Source organism: Amblyomma mixtum, chromosome 9 (assembly GCF_055824585.1).
Source record: "Amblyomma mixtum isolate Tamu chromosome 9, ASM5582458v1, whole genome shotgun sequence".
Classification (NCBI taxonomy): domain Eukaryota; kingdom Metazoa; phylum Arthropoda; class Arachnida; order Ixodida; family Ixodidae; genus Amblyomma; species Amblyomma mixtum.
Window position 1 is genome coordinate 79,089,946 of NC_143020.1, and position 16,759 is coordinate 79,106,704.

The 16,759-nt window shown below is 44.8% G+C and overlaps 1 protein-coding gene across 6 annotated transcripts in view; it reads right to left on the minus strand.

The window, feature by feature from the left end:
- The window catches only part of LOC149329838 (TNF receptor-associated factor family protein DDB_G0272340-like), a 74,864-nt gene extending 62,809 nt beyond the window's left edge, over nucleotides 1-12,055 (minus strand). For 2 of the 6 annotated variants that reach the window (XM_089560551.1, XM_089560549.1), the window contains exon 1: nucleotides 11,949-12,038. Coding sequence is in view for 3 of the 6 variants with exons in the window: in XM_089560552.1 (XP_089416678.1) it covers nucleotides 11,949-12,014 (66 nt within the window). In the remaining 3 variants the exon portion in view is untranslated. Of the gene's footprint in view, nucleotides 1-11,948 lie in introns of all 6 variants that reach the window. The other 4 variants (XM_089560552.1, XM_089560553.1, XM_089560550.1 and 1 more) reach the window with 4 other exon arrangements.
- Between the last annotated feature and the right edge of the window lie 4,704 nt (nucleotides 12,056-16,759).

The following is a 16,759-nucleotide window of genomic DNA, read 5'->3' on the forward strand; positions in this document are numbered from 1 at the left end:
CCCATGCCTCCCTGATACCACTCCCTCATTTTTGTTAACAAACCACCCACACGGCCGCCGCGCGTCTTACGCCGTATGTTAACAGCTCACTGCGATGTAAAAACGCAACAGTTGTTTGTCCTGACTCTTTATGTCAGTGTATTTAAACATAATTTTTGTAAGAAATGTGTCTCACCTGCTGTCCAGCATGAGAAAAGTCGCTTCAGCAGCACAGCAACACCGACGCAGCCGACGCCCACAATCACGTGCAAATGACAGTGCAGACGACGGTCGAAAAAAAAATAACAAAAAAACTTCAGAACGTTTTTTAATAATTTGCCTCTTCGGTTTGGTTTGGTCTGTTGGGGTTTAACGTCCCAAAGCGACTAAGGCTATGAGAGACGCCGTAGTGGAGGGCTCCGGAAATTTCGGCGACCTGGGGTTCTTTAACGTGCACTGACATCGCACAGTACACGGGCCTCTAGATTTTCTCCTCCAAAGAAATTCTAGCCGCCGCGGCAGGGATCGAACCCGCGTCTTTCGGGACAGCAGCTGAGCACCATAACCACTCAGCCACCGCGGCAGCTAATTTGCCTCTTCATATATATCTTAAAACAGTGGCGTTAAAGCATAACATAGTTATTTAGCAACAACAAGTCTGTGTGCTTTAATAAAAGAGCATTTATTTTCGCGTTTCCGTCCTCTGGCGTTCGGTGAGAATACTAGACGCTTGCGTAGTCGTGACGTACTTCCTGAGGCCAGTTTCTGCCGAGTGTCCGCTCTTTATTTTTTCTTTCTCTATGCTTTTAACATAGAGAAAGAAAAAATAAGAGAGGACACTCGGCAGAAACTGGCCTCAGGAAGTTTAACATAGAGAAAGAAAAAATAAAGAGCGGACACTCGGCAGAAACTGGCCTCAGGAAGTACGTCACGACTACGCAAGCGTCTAGTATTCTCACCGAACGCCAGAGGACGGAAACGCGAAAATAAATGCTCTTATCTTAAAGCACACAGACTTCTTGTTGCTAAATAACTATGTTATGCTTCAACGACACTGTTTTAGCATATATATGAAAAGACAATTTATTGAAAAATGTTCTGAAGTTTTTGCTTTTTTTTTCACCGTCGTCTGCACTGTCATTTGCAAGTGATTGTGGGCGTCGGCTGCGTCGCTGTTGCTGTGTTGCAGAAGCGACTTTTCTCATGCTGGACAGCAGGTGAGACACATTTCTTACAAAAATTATGTTTAAATACACTGATATAAAGAGTCAGGACAAGCAACTGTCGCGTTTTTACATCGCAGTGAGCTGTTAACATACGGCGTAAGACGCGCGGTGGCCATGTCGGTGGTTTGGTTACAAAAGTAAGGGAGTGTCATGAGGGAGGCATGGATGCCTAGAGCACGAATGAATACAGCATATACTCATTGCGTGGCGCAGTTTTAGAGCAAATTTCTGCGCAGTCTTGAAGCCTTGCGCCTTATTTCTGTGACAAATGCAAATATATTGTTTTGCTCGTGGCGAAGCGCACTGCGCATTGCACACCTTATTCCTGTATCCTTGCGCAGGCGCGGCGTGGCGCATATTGCAAATTCTGAAAGTGCTCGTATTTGTACGTTTCGGGTACATCTTAACTGCGCCTGCGTTCAACTCCTATTTAGACTCAAAATGTACTGCGTGTATTTGTGTGGCAGCGATATTGTATTGTGGCACGATTTGCTGTTACATTGAAAACAATTTTTAGCGTAGTTATGACGCCATATTGTTTTGATTATTCAGAATAACACATGCATGCGTTAATATCCTCCAGAACACGCTGCCATGCCGTCCGGCGGCCTTTCCTACGACAGCCACTGCTCTGTGTCGTGGTGCCAGAACAACGATTGAACGCACAAGAAGCCAGTGCTAGTTTCTTCCATATACCACGGGACAGCAGGTGCGTTGAGTTTTCTTATGTTTTGGTTTTCTTTACGCTTACTATTTGCGCAGTAAGGGTGAAAACAAAAATCGTTTTTTCACATTTATAGAGTTATCTTCATAATAGTGTTACGTTGCCGTTGGGGCTCGTAACCGAAAGGCTTTAATGGGGTGTTGACCTGGACGGCCCCGGAAAGCAAGCCAAGAGCACCCAGAGGAGGCCGCGACCGAGATTCTTCTTCTTTCACTCGCCGGTGCACCCGACTTGCGAAAAGCAGCCGCCCGGCGGCTGCTTGTGGAAACGTGGCAATAGGAAGGCTTGAGCTAAACGGCTTCTTCATTCCGGTTTAAAGTATCGAAAATATTACTTCTACGGGTTAGTAAATATTGTAGCGATTATTTCGGAATGCTTGCGGTGGCGGCGCCACTAAACATGTGTTATTTTAGATAAGCCAAAAAAAAGCGACAAAAAAGAAAATGTAAGCAGGGCTCTCAACAATATTGGCTCCTCTGTGTAGTCTCCTTGCTTCTTAGTTGGTTAGTTATATGGAGTTTTATGGCGCATAAGCAACTGTGGCTATCATGCGCCAAACACAATGTTATATTAAGTGTATAGATGATACATTATATTAGATCTAAAACATTGGCTTTCTTTAGAAACTTGCAAACAAGTCAAAACTTGACGAGTGTTTGCTCGCCTAAAAGCAATTCGGGATGAAATGGAATGTGTTCATTGTACAATACAGTAAAAAAAATTTTTCTAAGTTCTTCGAGATGCGAACAAGAAATTAAAATGTGATTAACTGTGAGCTCCTCACCACACATTTTACACACAGGTTTGTCTTTTTTTGTTAATAAGAAGCTATGGGTGATGTACGTGTGACCTATGCGTAAACGACATAAAATTACTTCGATAAAACGCTCTTTATGGCGGCTTGATTTCCATTCTTTTAAAATGGGCTTTGCAGTATGCAGCTTGTTGTTTCCTTCATTTTACCAGGAAGCTTGCCATTTCGCTCTTAGTTTGCTACGTACTAAATTTATGTAATCCCTAGGAGGTAAATTCACATGTTTTATTTCCATGGTTCTGGCTTGTGCAGCACACATGTCGGCTCTCTCATTGTCCCTAATGCCAATGTGACTGGGAACCCAGCAGAACTTAATAACATGTTTTTGTGTTGTAACCTTTACTATATTGTGTATGATGCTTCCTATCAGTGGCTCCGTGGCATTTTTGCAGTTTAATGCTGTAAGGACGCTCAGTGAATCTGTATAAGTGATGCTGTTTTTGATGTTTTCATTTGTTATTTTCTGTACCGCAACACAAATGGCATGACACTCAGCGGTGAGAACTGCAGCACATGAGTGCAGTCGTACTGCATTTCTATTTTTTCCTTGTATTACTGCGCTTCCTACATGAGCATGAGTTTTTGAACCATCAGTATAAAATGCAGTATAATTTCTGTGTTTTTCTTGCAGTGCTAGATATTCTTGTATTGTATGGTCGTGTGGTGTACAGGTTTTCCTGAGGCGTGTTAGTGTGACGTCACACACTGTGGGGAGAGTGTACCATGGTGGTAGCGCTTCGTGTCTTGGGGAAATATTTTTAATTTCATTCATTATATTCAGAGCTTGGCATTTGTCTTCGGAGCGCGAGAGCAACGGCTTAATCGTGTGAGGCTTGTTGTTGAAGAGTATTCGGGATGGGCATTTCGTGACTATTGGGTAACAGAGATGTTTGGGCTGAGAAAGGATTTTGCGGATGTATGTAAAAGTTAGTGCAGTTCTTCGATCTTCAAAGGAAGGTTCATTAGTTTCCGCATACAGACTTGCTATTGGGGAAGTTCGATAAGCACTGGAAGACAACTTTAAACCAAGATTGTGGATAGGATCTAGTCATTTTATGTAGGACGGTCTTTCTGAGCCATATACTATGGACCCATAGTCTTACAGCGAACCAGAGAATGATATATGTGTAACAGGCATGCCCTATGACACCCCCAGCGTTTTCTTGTCAGTATCTTCAGCACATTGAGGGCCTGGGAAGCTTTTTTTTTAAGTTGTTTATATGTGGCAAGAAAGTGAGCTTTTTATCGAAAGTGACCCCTAGAAATTTATGCTCTTGTTTGACAGGTAATGGGGTTTAATTTAGATGTAGTGTGGGGTTGGCCTGTAGGCCTCGTCTCAAAGAGGACAGAACCGCTACTGTTTTCTGAGGAGAAAATCTAAATCCGTTTCTATCTACCCAGGTAGCCAGTTTATTTATTGTTATTAAAATATGTCGCTCACAAGTAGGTATTCTGGAAGACGAGCATGCTATTTGGTGGTCATCTACGTAAACTGAGTACATTATGGATTTTGGGATTACTTTTCCTATGGAGTTCATTTTGATGACGAATAAGGTCGTGCTGAGGATGCACCCTTGAGTACACCAGTTTCTTGAATAAAAGTCTTGGAGAAGGTTGCGCCTCGGCAGACTCTGAACGTTCGATTGGTCAGGAAGTCGCTCAAACAGCTCAGCATCCTGCCGCGGATACCTAGGACAGCTAGGTCACGGAGGATACTGAACCTCCACGCGGTATCGTAAGCCTTCTCCAGGTCGAAGAAGACCCCGATACAGTGCTGGTTGTGGATGAACGCTTCCCGGAATGTGTTTTCAAAGCGTACAAGGTGATCGGTTGTGGAACATGTCTTTTTAAACCCGCATTGGTATATATCTAAAAGTGGCCGGGACTGAAGTATGAAGGTTAGTCTGATGTGTAGAATGCTTTCGAATGATTTTGCTATACAGCGAGTGAGTGCTATTGGCCTGTAACTGGTGGGACTAGTTGATGGTTTGCTAGGATTTAGGAAGGGTACTATGATTGCTTCTTTCCATGCTTGGGGGATTTCTCCACTCATCCATATTTTATTGAAAAATTTTAGGAGAGCCTCTATGGCAGTCTCAGAGAGGTGAGCAAGCATGGCATAATGTATATTGTCTGGGCCTGGTGCTGTCTTTTTACCGGATGTTAGTACCTTGTTTAGTTCCTGCATTGTAATCAGCTGATTGTAGTCTTCGTGTATGCATGTTCCAAAGGGAAGTTTTTGTTTTTTTACTACTGTTTTGTGCTTTTGAAATGTGTGTGTGTAGTTGGATGAGCTTGAAACTGCGGAAAAATGCACACCCAATATGTCGGCCTGCTCTTCAAGTGTTGTCTGAGTACCGGGTGTTGTTAGCATTGGAAATGTAAAAGGAGTAAAATTTCCTATGAATTTCCGCACCAGCTCCCAGATTTTCTTTGATAATATTGAGCCGTTTATCGAGGATATGTACTGTTGCCATGATTCCCTTTCAGCGTTGCGTCTAATGTATCGTACTTTGGCTTTAGCCCTTTTGAAGGTGAGCAAGTTTCCTGCAGTGGAATATCTGCGAAGGTTGCCCCAATCCTTGTTTTGCTCCTTTTTAACCAAATGTGCATTCATTTGACCGCCAAACTTTGTGTTTTTCGTGCAATTTCAGACGTTTGTGGGATTGCTTCTATTGCTGCAGATATTAAGCATGTCACAAATTTTTCATTTATTTATTCTGTCGTAAGGGTTTCAGCATATTCTTTTTCCAGTGTGGCCTTCGTTCTGAAAAGTGCCCAATCGGCGAGGTGAATTTTCCATCATTGTGGCCTCGTAGGGAGGATGAATGTAGCTGATGTTAGCTTCAAAACCGTAGGTAAGTGATCACTTCCCCGAGGGTCATCTAAAACATCCCAAATAAAATCATTAAAACCGATGGAGATGGAAATGCTAAATCGAGGCAGGTCATTTTTCCAGAGCTGGGGCAGCAGTATGTGGCTTTTCCTGTACTCATTAAATATATGCTATTCGAAAGAATAAAATCGTCGATGAGCTGACCCCTGGAATCAGTATGCTCACTTCCCCAGAATGAGGAGTGTGCATTAAAATCCCCAATTATCACATATGGCTCAGGCAACTGTTCAAGAAGTTCTTCTAGGTCATGCATGGTAATTGTGTTGTATGGTGGTATGTACACAGAGCATATTGTTATTGTTTTGTAGCTAATGATGTTTACTGCGACCGCTTCTAAGTTTGTCTTTAATGATACCTCTCTTGCAGGGACACCGCTTTGCGTAATGATAGCGACGTCTCCCGAGAGTCGGCTAGCTTGCACTCGGTCTTTCCGGAAAATATTATATTTTTTTAGGATTTTTGTGTGCTGTGGCCCAAGGTTCGTTTCCTGCAGGCACACAGCTGTAGGTGCCATTGTTTTGAGGATATCGGTTATGTCTGTGTAGTTTCTGTGTAGACCTCTACAGTTCCATTGTATTAGATACGCCATTGTGATAAGCTGGGGATTGGAGAAAGTTACTTATTCTCAGGAGCAGTGATTCGTGGCTTCCCTTTTTTCTCTAGGGAGTCTCGCCGCCACTGCAGCGATGGCGAACAAGGAGTTGAATCTATCGCCAATTTCGTGGCGCCGGATTTCCGCGGAGACGCCGCGGATGTGTGAGTTTTAGATGTCGGCGGACTTTCGCTGACATCCATATCCTCCACGGTGGACGTGCAGGATACTTCTCAGTTGCGATGGCCCGTGGCCTTCGCATTCGTCTTTTTTGTTGGCACCGCTGAACCAGACCCTGCTCCAGCGGCAGAGTCTCTTGGACCAACAGTTGCCTTCTTAGAGGGGTGGGGCGACAGGTCCAGTTCAGCAGAGCTGTTCTGGGTGTCTGTCGCCAAGGATGCCGCTGCTGAAAGTGGGGCCTGAGGGCCTCCGGCGAGGATCGCGTGGTTTTCTCGCGAAATTTTCAGCCCTGTGAACTGTGCCACCGACTTTTGTGGTGGGGACTTGGGTATCGACACCAGGTCCATCGGATCGACCTGTGTGCCGACAGAAACCGAAGGCGGCGGCAGTCCCCGCGTCACCGCTTCGGAGTATGTCCCTTTCTGTTGGAAAGAGAGACGTTTTTTTGCGTCAAGGTAGGACAGGTTTTCTGTGGTCTTCAAAGTTATAATTTGTTTCTCTGTTTTTCAGACTGGGCACGACCTGGAGTACGCGCCATGTGCGCCATTGCAGTTGATGCATTTTGGTGTGCGTTCGCATCTTTCCTCTGTATGTACGTCTTCTGCGCATGGGACACAAGTGAGTTGACCCTGGCAAGCCAACATTCTGTGTCCAAAGCGCTGGCATTTGAAACATCGTCTCGGATTCGGTATGTATGGGCGGACTTTACAATGGACGTATGAGGCGCGAATGGAACCGGGCAGAGTTCTGCTGTTGAAAGTTAGGACTATGTGTTTGGTCTTGATTTCAGCATTGTTTGTCCGGATGTTTATTCGTCGGGCTGCTATTACTCCTTGTTCGGCTACTTCTTCTTTTATTTCAGCATCGGTACTCTGCAGGAGTTCATATTCGGATATGACGCCCTTCGACTGGTTCAGGGTGTGGTGTGCAGTTACCTGCACACTCATTACACCGAGATTCTGTAATGACATCAGTTTGTTGCTTTGTTCTTTTGTCCTTATTTTGACAAGGAGATCTCCGGTTCGTTGCTTTTTTGCTTTGTAGTCTTTGCCTACACATCTTTTTATGGTGTTGGTGATGACAAATGCAGACAATTTGGCTACCGGTTTATCAGTATTTGAGTGAACCATGAAAAACTTCGGAAACGTTTCTGGTTTCTGTGGCATCAATATTTTCACATCGGTGCGACCCCTTTGGGGGTCGATCAGATTTTTTTTGCAGATTTATCCATACGGCATGTACTGACTAAGGGTTCCTAATACTTTGTCGCCTAAGATTCACACTTATACACAGAGGAAGGTCCCGGGACAACCCGCCTGCAAGACAGACGAGGAGCCCATCGGCCGAGGATTGACCACTTCCTCGACCGCCACCGTTCATGGTTTCTTCCCTCCACCTCTCAACCTATCGCCACGGTACGGATGACAGCTTCGGTGTGGGGGCTAAGGGTCCGTGGTGCCGCCAAGCACCTACACCTCGTTACACAAGGTGCCCCTGCGGGCTCTCCTTGCTTCGTCCTCCGTCTTGTTCGCGCTGTACCTCCCTACGATGAATATTGGCTTTGTCTGATACGTATTATTTCAACTGGCGTACGTGTTCATGCAAGACACCCTCAAGAAAGCAAAGTTATGCTTTTTGGTCAATGCCTGTCATAAGATTGCTGCGTACCCCACAATTTTTTACTGCTTAAAGTGTGGCTATATTAACTGCCTCTGGTACAAACATCTTGTGGTACCAAGTGTAAGAATATTATTCATGCAATTACGCTCACGCTAGGGACATCGCCGTTGCAGGATGACAGCATGGGTGCAGTACACTGGAAGAGATGGCCTTCTGAGAAAGCCGGCCAGCCTACTGTATGCCACATACATGGTTTGCAGTGACCATTTCACTGCAGAAGATTTCATAGACCCTGGCCACACGAAGCTCTCAAACTTGCCGTGCCTAGTGTCTACCGTGACTACTTGTCTTTTGTCTTCTCTGTTAATACTTTCAGACTTGCCTATATTAAGGAACGGGGTTATATTTCTATATAACCTTTCTGTACCATGCTGGCCTCGGTTTGTGTGGAGCATTTATGTGCTCATTCTTTATATTGCCCTGGAATAAACGGTTTCCTCCACACTCCGTCTGTTTATTAAATACTGCATGTTGAATTACCACTTGCTCTGAACAGGAGATAAGCCAGCCAGATAGAAAGAGCCCTTTCTGATTTATGAATCCAAATCTGCCTGTTTTCTAGTTCTGTGGTCTGTACAACTTACAGTCAAATAATTTCAGTACGACGCAGTTCGCACAAGGGATTAAGCGAGACATTCTGTCCGCCTCCGGCCCCAGCCAAACGTGGGTAACGCGTAAGAAATTGGAAATTTGCACCAGTGAAACGGAAACAAGAAGTGTGTGCCATTTCCTTTCACCAACCGTTTGGTGCGCGAGGATAGATTGGGTGGCGCGTAAGCAATTTGAAATTCGCTGCACTGAAACAGAAACAAGAAGTGTGGCTCAGCTGCTTCATCTAGCGGCTTTGGCTTCACCAGTGGCTATGTGCCTCGAAATTGCTTTAAGAGGCACTCAAGCAATTCGAAATTCGCGCCAGTGAAACCGAAACAGGAAGTCTGGGACTGTTCCTCGCACCAACCGCTAGGTGCGCTACAATCGATTTGGCCGCTGGTGTCTATGGGAGTGTCCTCTCTTATTCGTTTTTTTCTCTATGTTAAAAGACTGGAGCGGTGTAGCTGCACAAGCTTTATATCTCCCTAAATATTGTGAAATGTTTGAGGGATTCAGTAATCCTAATTATGGCAAATACGAGGTGAACGCTGCCTCGAATGCTTATACTCCTTACGTGCTACCGATCACTGGAAATTGCTACTAAAAGGGTTTGTTCATTCCGTAACTTTTGTATATATTTTGTTGTCCGGATACTCCCGTTTTATACTGCCTTATTATTGTAGGTCGGAGAAGAATTTGTTGTACACAGACGATCACACTTGTCTAGAGCGCTCGAGCGGTGGGCTGGGGAGAAAATGAGTTTAAATCTTATCGCAGCTGCTTTGCTGAGGGTAAGGCGCTGGTGCCTGTGTGGTGCACATGTCTATTAGGCTTCTCCCGATCGGAAGTGTTATCAGTGAAAGTCAATGCCTCCTTTAAAATTTCACTTTATTTCCACCGGACGGCACCGCTCGAGCGCTCTAGACAAGTGTGATCGACGCTGTACGTCACGCCTCAACGTCTGCTCCCACTGCAGAATCTCGATGGTCAGTTTCTATTTCTGTGCAGCGCTATTTTCAGCGCTATTCGCTATTTATGCACAGCTGGCAGCAAGCTTACCATACTCTGCCCGGGTCGATTTATGCGCTAGTTCAAGCTTTTTCCGCTTCACCATTGTGAACCTGAATTGTGTGTTGCGGATTTGAAATGATAAACTATTGGTATTGTTGAAATGTGCACTATTTATTCTCCTAGGAAAAGGAAACCTCAAACGACACAATTTTGTCAAAGTCTTCTTGCCTCGGATACTCAAAAACAGCTGCCCAAAAGAATGCCAGTCTCCTTCAACTGTTCATAACGGAGATTTAGAGAAAGTTGCTTTTTTTGGAAAGCTAACACCTTGAAATTCATAGCTCCACAAAGAACACAAAGCGTGCATAGCATTTCTAAAAATTGTGTCGTTAGTCAGCATCGTGTATTCTTTCTCAGTTCTTGTATACAAAGCATATATATACATATGTGTGTGTGTATATACACACACAAAAACAACTATTTACAGTATACAAAACCATGTAAATAAATACCATGAAAGAAAAAAAAATTGTTTCTCAGTTCTTGTCTCTTGTGTCGCGGCGAACTTGGAAACGTTCCAGAATTTCTTTTTTCCTGCCAAGCAACACGTACCCCACACGTCGTTATTTTTTTTTTTTATAAAGTATATAACGCCATTGTGAAGTTGACCACTCGGATCAGAGATGGCGCTCGCTCTGCGCCGTGAGACGACATGTTCTGAACGTTTGGGCTGGTAGGCAAGCTACGCTACCGATGTATCAACATTCATACTACTCGAACGTTCTGGCGTCAATTCAGCGGATAATTCGCTTGACTTTCCTTGCTCTTAGTGTGTCACAGTGGTTTCATCAGACCCTTATACCACTCCGCAAGCATCGATGATCAACTCAGTTCACCACGCCACCAGAAACATGCAAAATACAATGGCACCACTGTAACTTTTTGGCACCTGTGTAAGGTAAACCTGCGTGTTCGGCCTGCGAGAGAGCACCTAGGTCAGTAACACCGCAGCCGGGCGGCCTTAAGCGCCCAGCTGACATTAAACTTGTAGCATGTTTTGCAGTTGCCTAGCATTTTCTTGTTGTTCAAAACTCACTGAGGAGAATTAATCGCGGCAAGAGTGAATGTGCGTGAAGCACGCCTAAAGCAGCAGCAATAAAGAGGCAGGAAGGAGGGAACTAGAACACGGGTCTAGAGAAAGGGAAAAAGTGTAAGTGTAATCACTGATTTCAGGAGTTCAGATAGCAGTGCAGTGTGATGCTCTCTTACCTAACTCCACTGTAATATTGTCGACAATGCTCATGGCAGCGCCAGCTGCGCTAACCGTGCAGAAATGCGCTACTAATTATGGGTTAGCAAATTGTTATTTTAAACGTTTAGGGACGCAGTACTGTAAAGAACAGGGCTAAAACACACCAGCCGGGTTTGTTTAACGTGCTGTGACATCGCGTGCCACAAGGCGCATTTTACGTTTAGCCTCTATCGAAAAGCAACAGCCGTGGTCAACATCGGATCCGCGAACTTAGATTAGTAGCCGAAAGCGAAAGCCACCGGGGCGGGTCGTTCTGGAATGGCCACAACTGAAAGCAATATAACTATAGGTAAGGCAGAATAATTTGTTAGTTTGCACATGAATTCAAACAAAGTACGCGACAACATAAATAACTGTCTTAGACCATCCTTTGAAAAGAGTCATAAAATCTACAAACTGAATCGCTACAGCTTTGCTAATACTGAGTACTTAAGTGCAGGCTGATACATCGGACTGAGTTTTAGGTCGCGCTCACGAGCGCTGCAGTTCCGCTGCTGACGCGGGCAGAACTGACATTAAGCTTCCACGATCTAGCCCATGACGCTTTTAATTAACGGGCACACAAGGAATTGTTTTGATTCTCCTCATGATTGATTGTGGATTGGTTTTGAAATATCGGAATTGAAAGTGAAGCCATATCAACTAGAGTTGTGCTTCATTAAGAGATATGTAATTCGCAGTGACGTTTTACGAGATCCGAAAGTCTTTCTGCTAGACAAGAGTTATTCGGCATTGACGGAAAAAGAAATTATCTCGAACATCAACCTAGCAGCTGGCGGCCAAAACCAGTCATAAGCGCTGTTTTGAATGCGCTCGTATTGCAGGCACGCAGATGTTAGGTGTGGATAGCAACCACTGAAATATTTTCTTCCATTTCTCGGGGAATGCTCCGTGTTTTAAGTATAAATTTTATGTATCACTAGAGAAAAAAAGACGAGCTTACCTTCACAATACGCTTGCTTTCCGCCGAGACAAGCAAACTCGACAGCGGCCACGACCCCCAGTGCATAGGGCGCCCAGTCACTACGCGCCGATAAGATACGAGCTGAAAGAGGAAGTTTGCAGCAGCGGCTGGAGCTTTGTTCTTGCAAAAAACAGACACTGGGCTCAGGAGGTGTTGCCATCTGTGGACAGCTATTGAAACGAATTGCGACTGCTGCAACAACAAAAGTCTACGAAAAGCGCGAAAGAAAAATTTCGAAGCTAATTTGTCTACTTTCATTGAACAGCCTAAGGATTAGAACTGGAAATCCATGAACTCCAGACGTTGGCCGCAATAGACGGCCAGAACACTGAACTAGGCGGGGAAACCGCGAATATTAAACTGGCACTTGTTGAAAACCGGATCAGAGGAATTTCGGAACAGAGCGCTTGGGCACCCCTATGGCATTTCGCGACATATCGAGTCACACGGCACGGGTGCAAGCCGGCACGAAAGTCAATTAAATTTTCGTAGGGGGCTAGTTGGTCGTTCATACTGTGACTGGGCAGCGCTAGGTTCTAGGCAAGGGAACAACACCACAAAGGAACATAATGAGACACGTGTATCGTGATGTTCCTTTGTAGTGTTGTTTTCTTGTCCAGAACCTAGCGCTCCCCAGTCACAGCGGCCAGAAAGAGATGGTTGGTGGCATGGTGCAACTCGAAAACAGTTAATCGAAGCCAAGGGCAGTATAAAAAGATTTTAAAAAATAAATCTGGATAGGAGGAAGACAAGAGGAATGAAAATAGGTACAAATTAATAAAAGGTAACTCAGCGCTGATGCCAGGGCTCCAGATTGTACATTAGTGCAGGGCCAAGTGTTAGTGTAGGGCCACGTGAAAAGCAACTTTTAGATGTAAGAGCAGTGTGTATTCTATTGTACACCGCGCAAAGGAATATAGCATGATTACAGTGTAGCTCATACTTCCTCAGAGGCTTTAGTAGAAGAGATGTAAATAAGTTTTATGCGATATTCGTAGTGGGATGACACTGAGCGGCATCATTCCCATATTATCACTACAATTTAGCCCCCTCTGTGCTATATAAGAACACGTATCTCCGCACACCAGCAAGAAATGGTGCTAATAGGCGGCAAAACGCTTGTCTAGAACACGTTCTGGGCGTGTTTCGGCTGAACACGCGATATCTAGCAGTAACGTTAGGTTAAAAATGGTCTGGGTATAAGCATGTGCTGTTAAACACATGGCATTTCGTCGTCATTTTTCGCCTTCCTGGTCGCAGGGCCTTTGGGAGCCGCGAAACACGCAATTCGGTCGTTCTAGACCTGTTTTACCCTCTGTACACGCACTTAACCCCAATCCAGAGTGAGCTGTTTAAAAAGTGCTATCCGGCGGCTGCCAAAGACATGAAACACCAACGGTCTGCCGGCAGCAGACGCCGAACAGAGAAATCTTGTTTTCGCTCCTGGCAGCACATGGGCGAACGCCGGCGCTATCTTGTTCTCGTTTCCATGGCAACCCGATAAGCCGACGGTGCACTCACTTCCTTCAGAAACGTCAGCGGCACTGGCAGCGAGCGGAGGCTCGGAAGGCGGTTCCTGCTTGTTTCGTCCCGTCGTTGGAGCAGCGGCAAAAAGCCAGATGTGTGGCCCTGTTCAATTTATTTGTTGCAATTGGGGAGCCCAACACTGGGTTAGTATGTAGAATAAAAGGATAATTAACCTAACATTGCGGCAAGCAGCGATTACTCAGGCATAGCGCCTAGGCCTGAGTTGATATGCGAGTCAGACTAAGCGTGCGCGCCATAACACAGCTGCAGGTGGTAGTAGTGCATTTTAGAAAGAATAGTGGGTGTGTTTTGAGTACGAGTGGTCTTCGGAGGCACATGTGACTAGGCACGGAGTACCATACGCTTGAAGGGGAAATTTCTGTACGCCACCTTGATTCCAAAGCGAATCGCAGAACATGTACGGAGTGAAAGCAGTAGTTTCGCAATCGCACTTCCACGCATTTGAGCCAGAACTGCATTTCTTGCGTTTGTTGTAGTCTTACGGGCGATAGTATGGTGTGCACGAAATGCGTCGCTTGAATAAATTGTTTGAACAGTTGTATGTGCCCCGTCCGGCTGCTGCTTGAAACTAGACATTTGTAGTTACTCGTGCGTATGTTTTCTTTTACTCGCGCCTTTAGTCGGGTATGATCCTTTGCAGGAGGCTGCAGTGTGAACTGAACAACTACAGTTTACTCCAGCGTCAAAACAGCCGCCGCGCTGGCTCAGTGGTTATGGCGATCGGCTGCAGATCAGAAAGACGCGGGTTCGATCCCGGCAGCGGCGGTCGCATTTAGATTGCGGCGAAATTTTAGAGTCTCGTGTACTTTGCGATGTCAGTGCACTTAAAAGAATCCCAGGTGGTCGAAATTTTCGGACCCTTTCACTACGGCGTCCCTCATAGCCTGAGTCGCTTTGGGTCGTTAAACGTCATAACAATATGACCAAACTGTTCGCAAAAAATTGAGTGATGGAGGACGAGATACTTTTAAACAGTGATTGCGTTGAAATCCGAAGCCTAAGCATAAAAAGAAATGTTTGCGCAAAATTATATCAGAAATGAAAATGGTGCCGATGGCCATTCCCGCAGCGAGCAGCTCCATATAAGGCAGGAAGGGTTTTTAAGGTAAATCAGAAAATCTTGATGCTTTTAAGACATTACATAAATGTAGTTTCTCGAATGTTCTTTGATCTCCCATGTTTGAATTTTCTTACGAATAGTATTGATCGCCGCTGTGTAATTTCCTATGGCATATACCGGGCTTGTCTAGCGAAATGGTTACTTTTGTTTCCGTGGCCCCTTCTTCGCTGATTTCTGCGTTGAACGGCGCTTTTTTTCCTAGTTTCGTAGACGGTGGTTATTTGTGCCATAGGCGACACTGAAGAACGTTAAAGTCTACGATAATAAAACCACAACATTGGTTGCCACAGCCTTCACTTAAAACTGCGATACTGAACATTCGTGAAACGGCACAAATCAACCCAGGGTTTGTGCAGTCATTTTTGTGACGAATATGCACATTAGCCATAAAGGCATGAAATCCGTGAATAAAAATGCATTAGCACTGGTGGCAAACCCTGGCTGCAAAAAATGGCGGTCGATGTTAGACGAAGCTGCCTGTTTTCCTAAGAATTTTCCGTGCGTAGTCTAGTTGGTCCAGAAATTGCCCTATAGCAAGTTGAGAAACGCTAATTCCCTCAAAACGCAAAAATAAAGCTAAAGAGAGCGCACTCTAGGAGCTGCCAGTTCGCAATGCACATAAATGTTTACAAGCATCATTAAAGGCTAAAGTTTGAGAGCGCTGGTAGCGCAGTTTTTCTTTTGGAATTGTTAGAAAGTTGTCATTTTTACACAAGGAGGTCTATGGAACCAAATACGGCTCAACATGCAGTGCACGTATCTTGAAAAGTTAACTGAAACACACTAAAGCACCTGAAGTTACTGTGCGAGATATTCTACATTGTTTGTTATGCAAATGTGCGCTTTTTTTTAAGTCCTGCGCCAGTAACCGACATTTTCCTCACTACCTCGTTGCTAATTTCTGCTTCAACGCAGCGAGGTTGCTCAAAATAAATGCGAAATTTCTTAGTTCTAAGCTTCTAGATTGTGTGCATGCATGTATATCAAATTACTTCCTTTTTCTTTTTCTGTGCGGTAAGGATTATCGATGAAGTACGTTTCACTTACACACAGACAATTGGAGAACATTGCATAGGTGTTCTCAGGTCTTAAACTGTAGCTTATAAAGACACCTGAAGCGGAAAGTATATAATCAAAGTATTCCGTAAGTACTGACAAATGAGGCCAAAAACTGGAGGTCGCGAAAATGCTGGACATTAAATTGCAAACAATCCGGCACGCTATGAAGAATAATGACATGAGCGCATTTACGGGCAGGAGTGAAGCCGTGTCATTTTGGCGAGTTAATCGTATGCTAGAAGAAACTATAACGAGGAAAGGAACGCAAGGTAATGCGGCGCACCAATAACCGATGGAGCCTGTAAATCCCTGATGATTTGCGAGAAAAAAAATGCCACGCATTGAAGACAGGAAGAGTGCAAACGAGACGTTTCTTTTTTTTCTGCGATCATCTTACGGAGTTACAAGGACGAAACAACGAAGTAGCGCTGTACAAACTTCTTCTAGTGTTCGTTATGGTAGCGCAGTGAATTCCAAAGGAGGTGAGCGCAGAGCGGGTGGTACAGCCAGTCGGTCAGATGAAATTGGGAATTTTTGTGGAGATAGGTTGGCTGAAGATGGCAGAGAACGGTGCTGTTTCGAGACTGGCAGAAGCATTTATAATCAAGTGCTCGAAACTGGGCTGATGAAGATGATGACGCATAGGCACATCACATATCATTACACAATAAAGAAAGAGTTGAGAGCATGAAACTGATACTGTCGAGTTTTACTCAGCCGAATCCAAAATACGCAATGAGGCTTGTAAATTAAAAAAAAAAGAGACAATCTTCATTGTTGTCATCATCGTAATCAATCGAACAAAACAATTTCCTAACATCTCTTGCAGTTCCTGTATAACGCATGTCTTGGCAGAAAGCCGCAGGGGGTAGCTCAGTGGTTGTAGCATTCCGCTGTTGACCCGAAAGACGCGATTGAGATCCCGGCCGCGGCGGTCTAATTTCGATGAAAGCGGAATTCTAGAGGCCCGTGTAGTGTGCGGTGCTATTGCGCATTAGGGAACCGCCCGGTGGTGGAAATTTGCGGAGCTCTTCACTACGGCGTCTCTCATAGCATGAGCCGC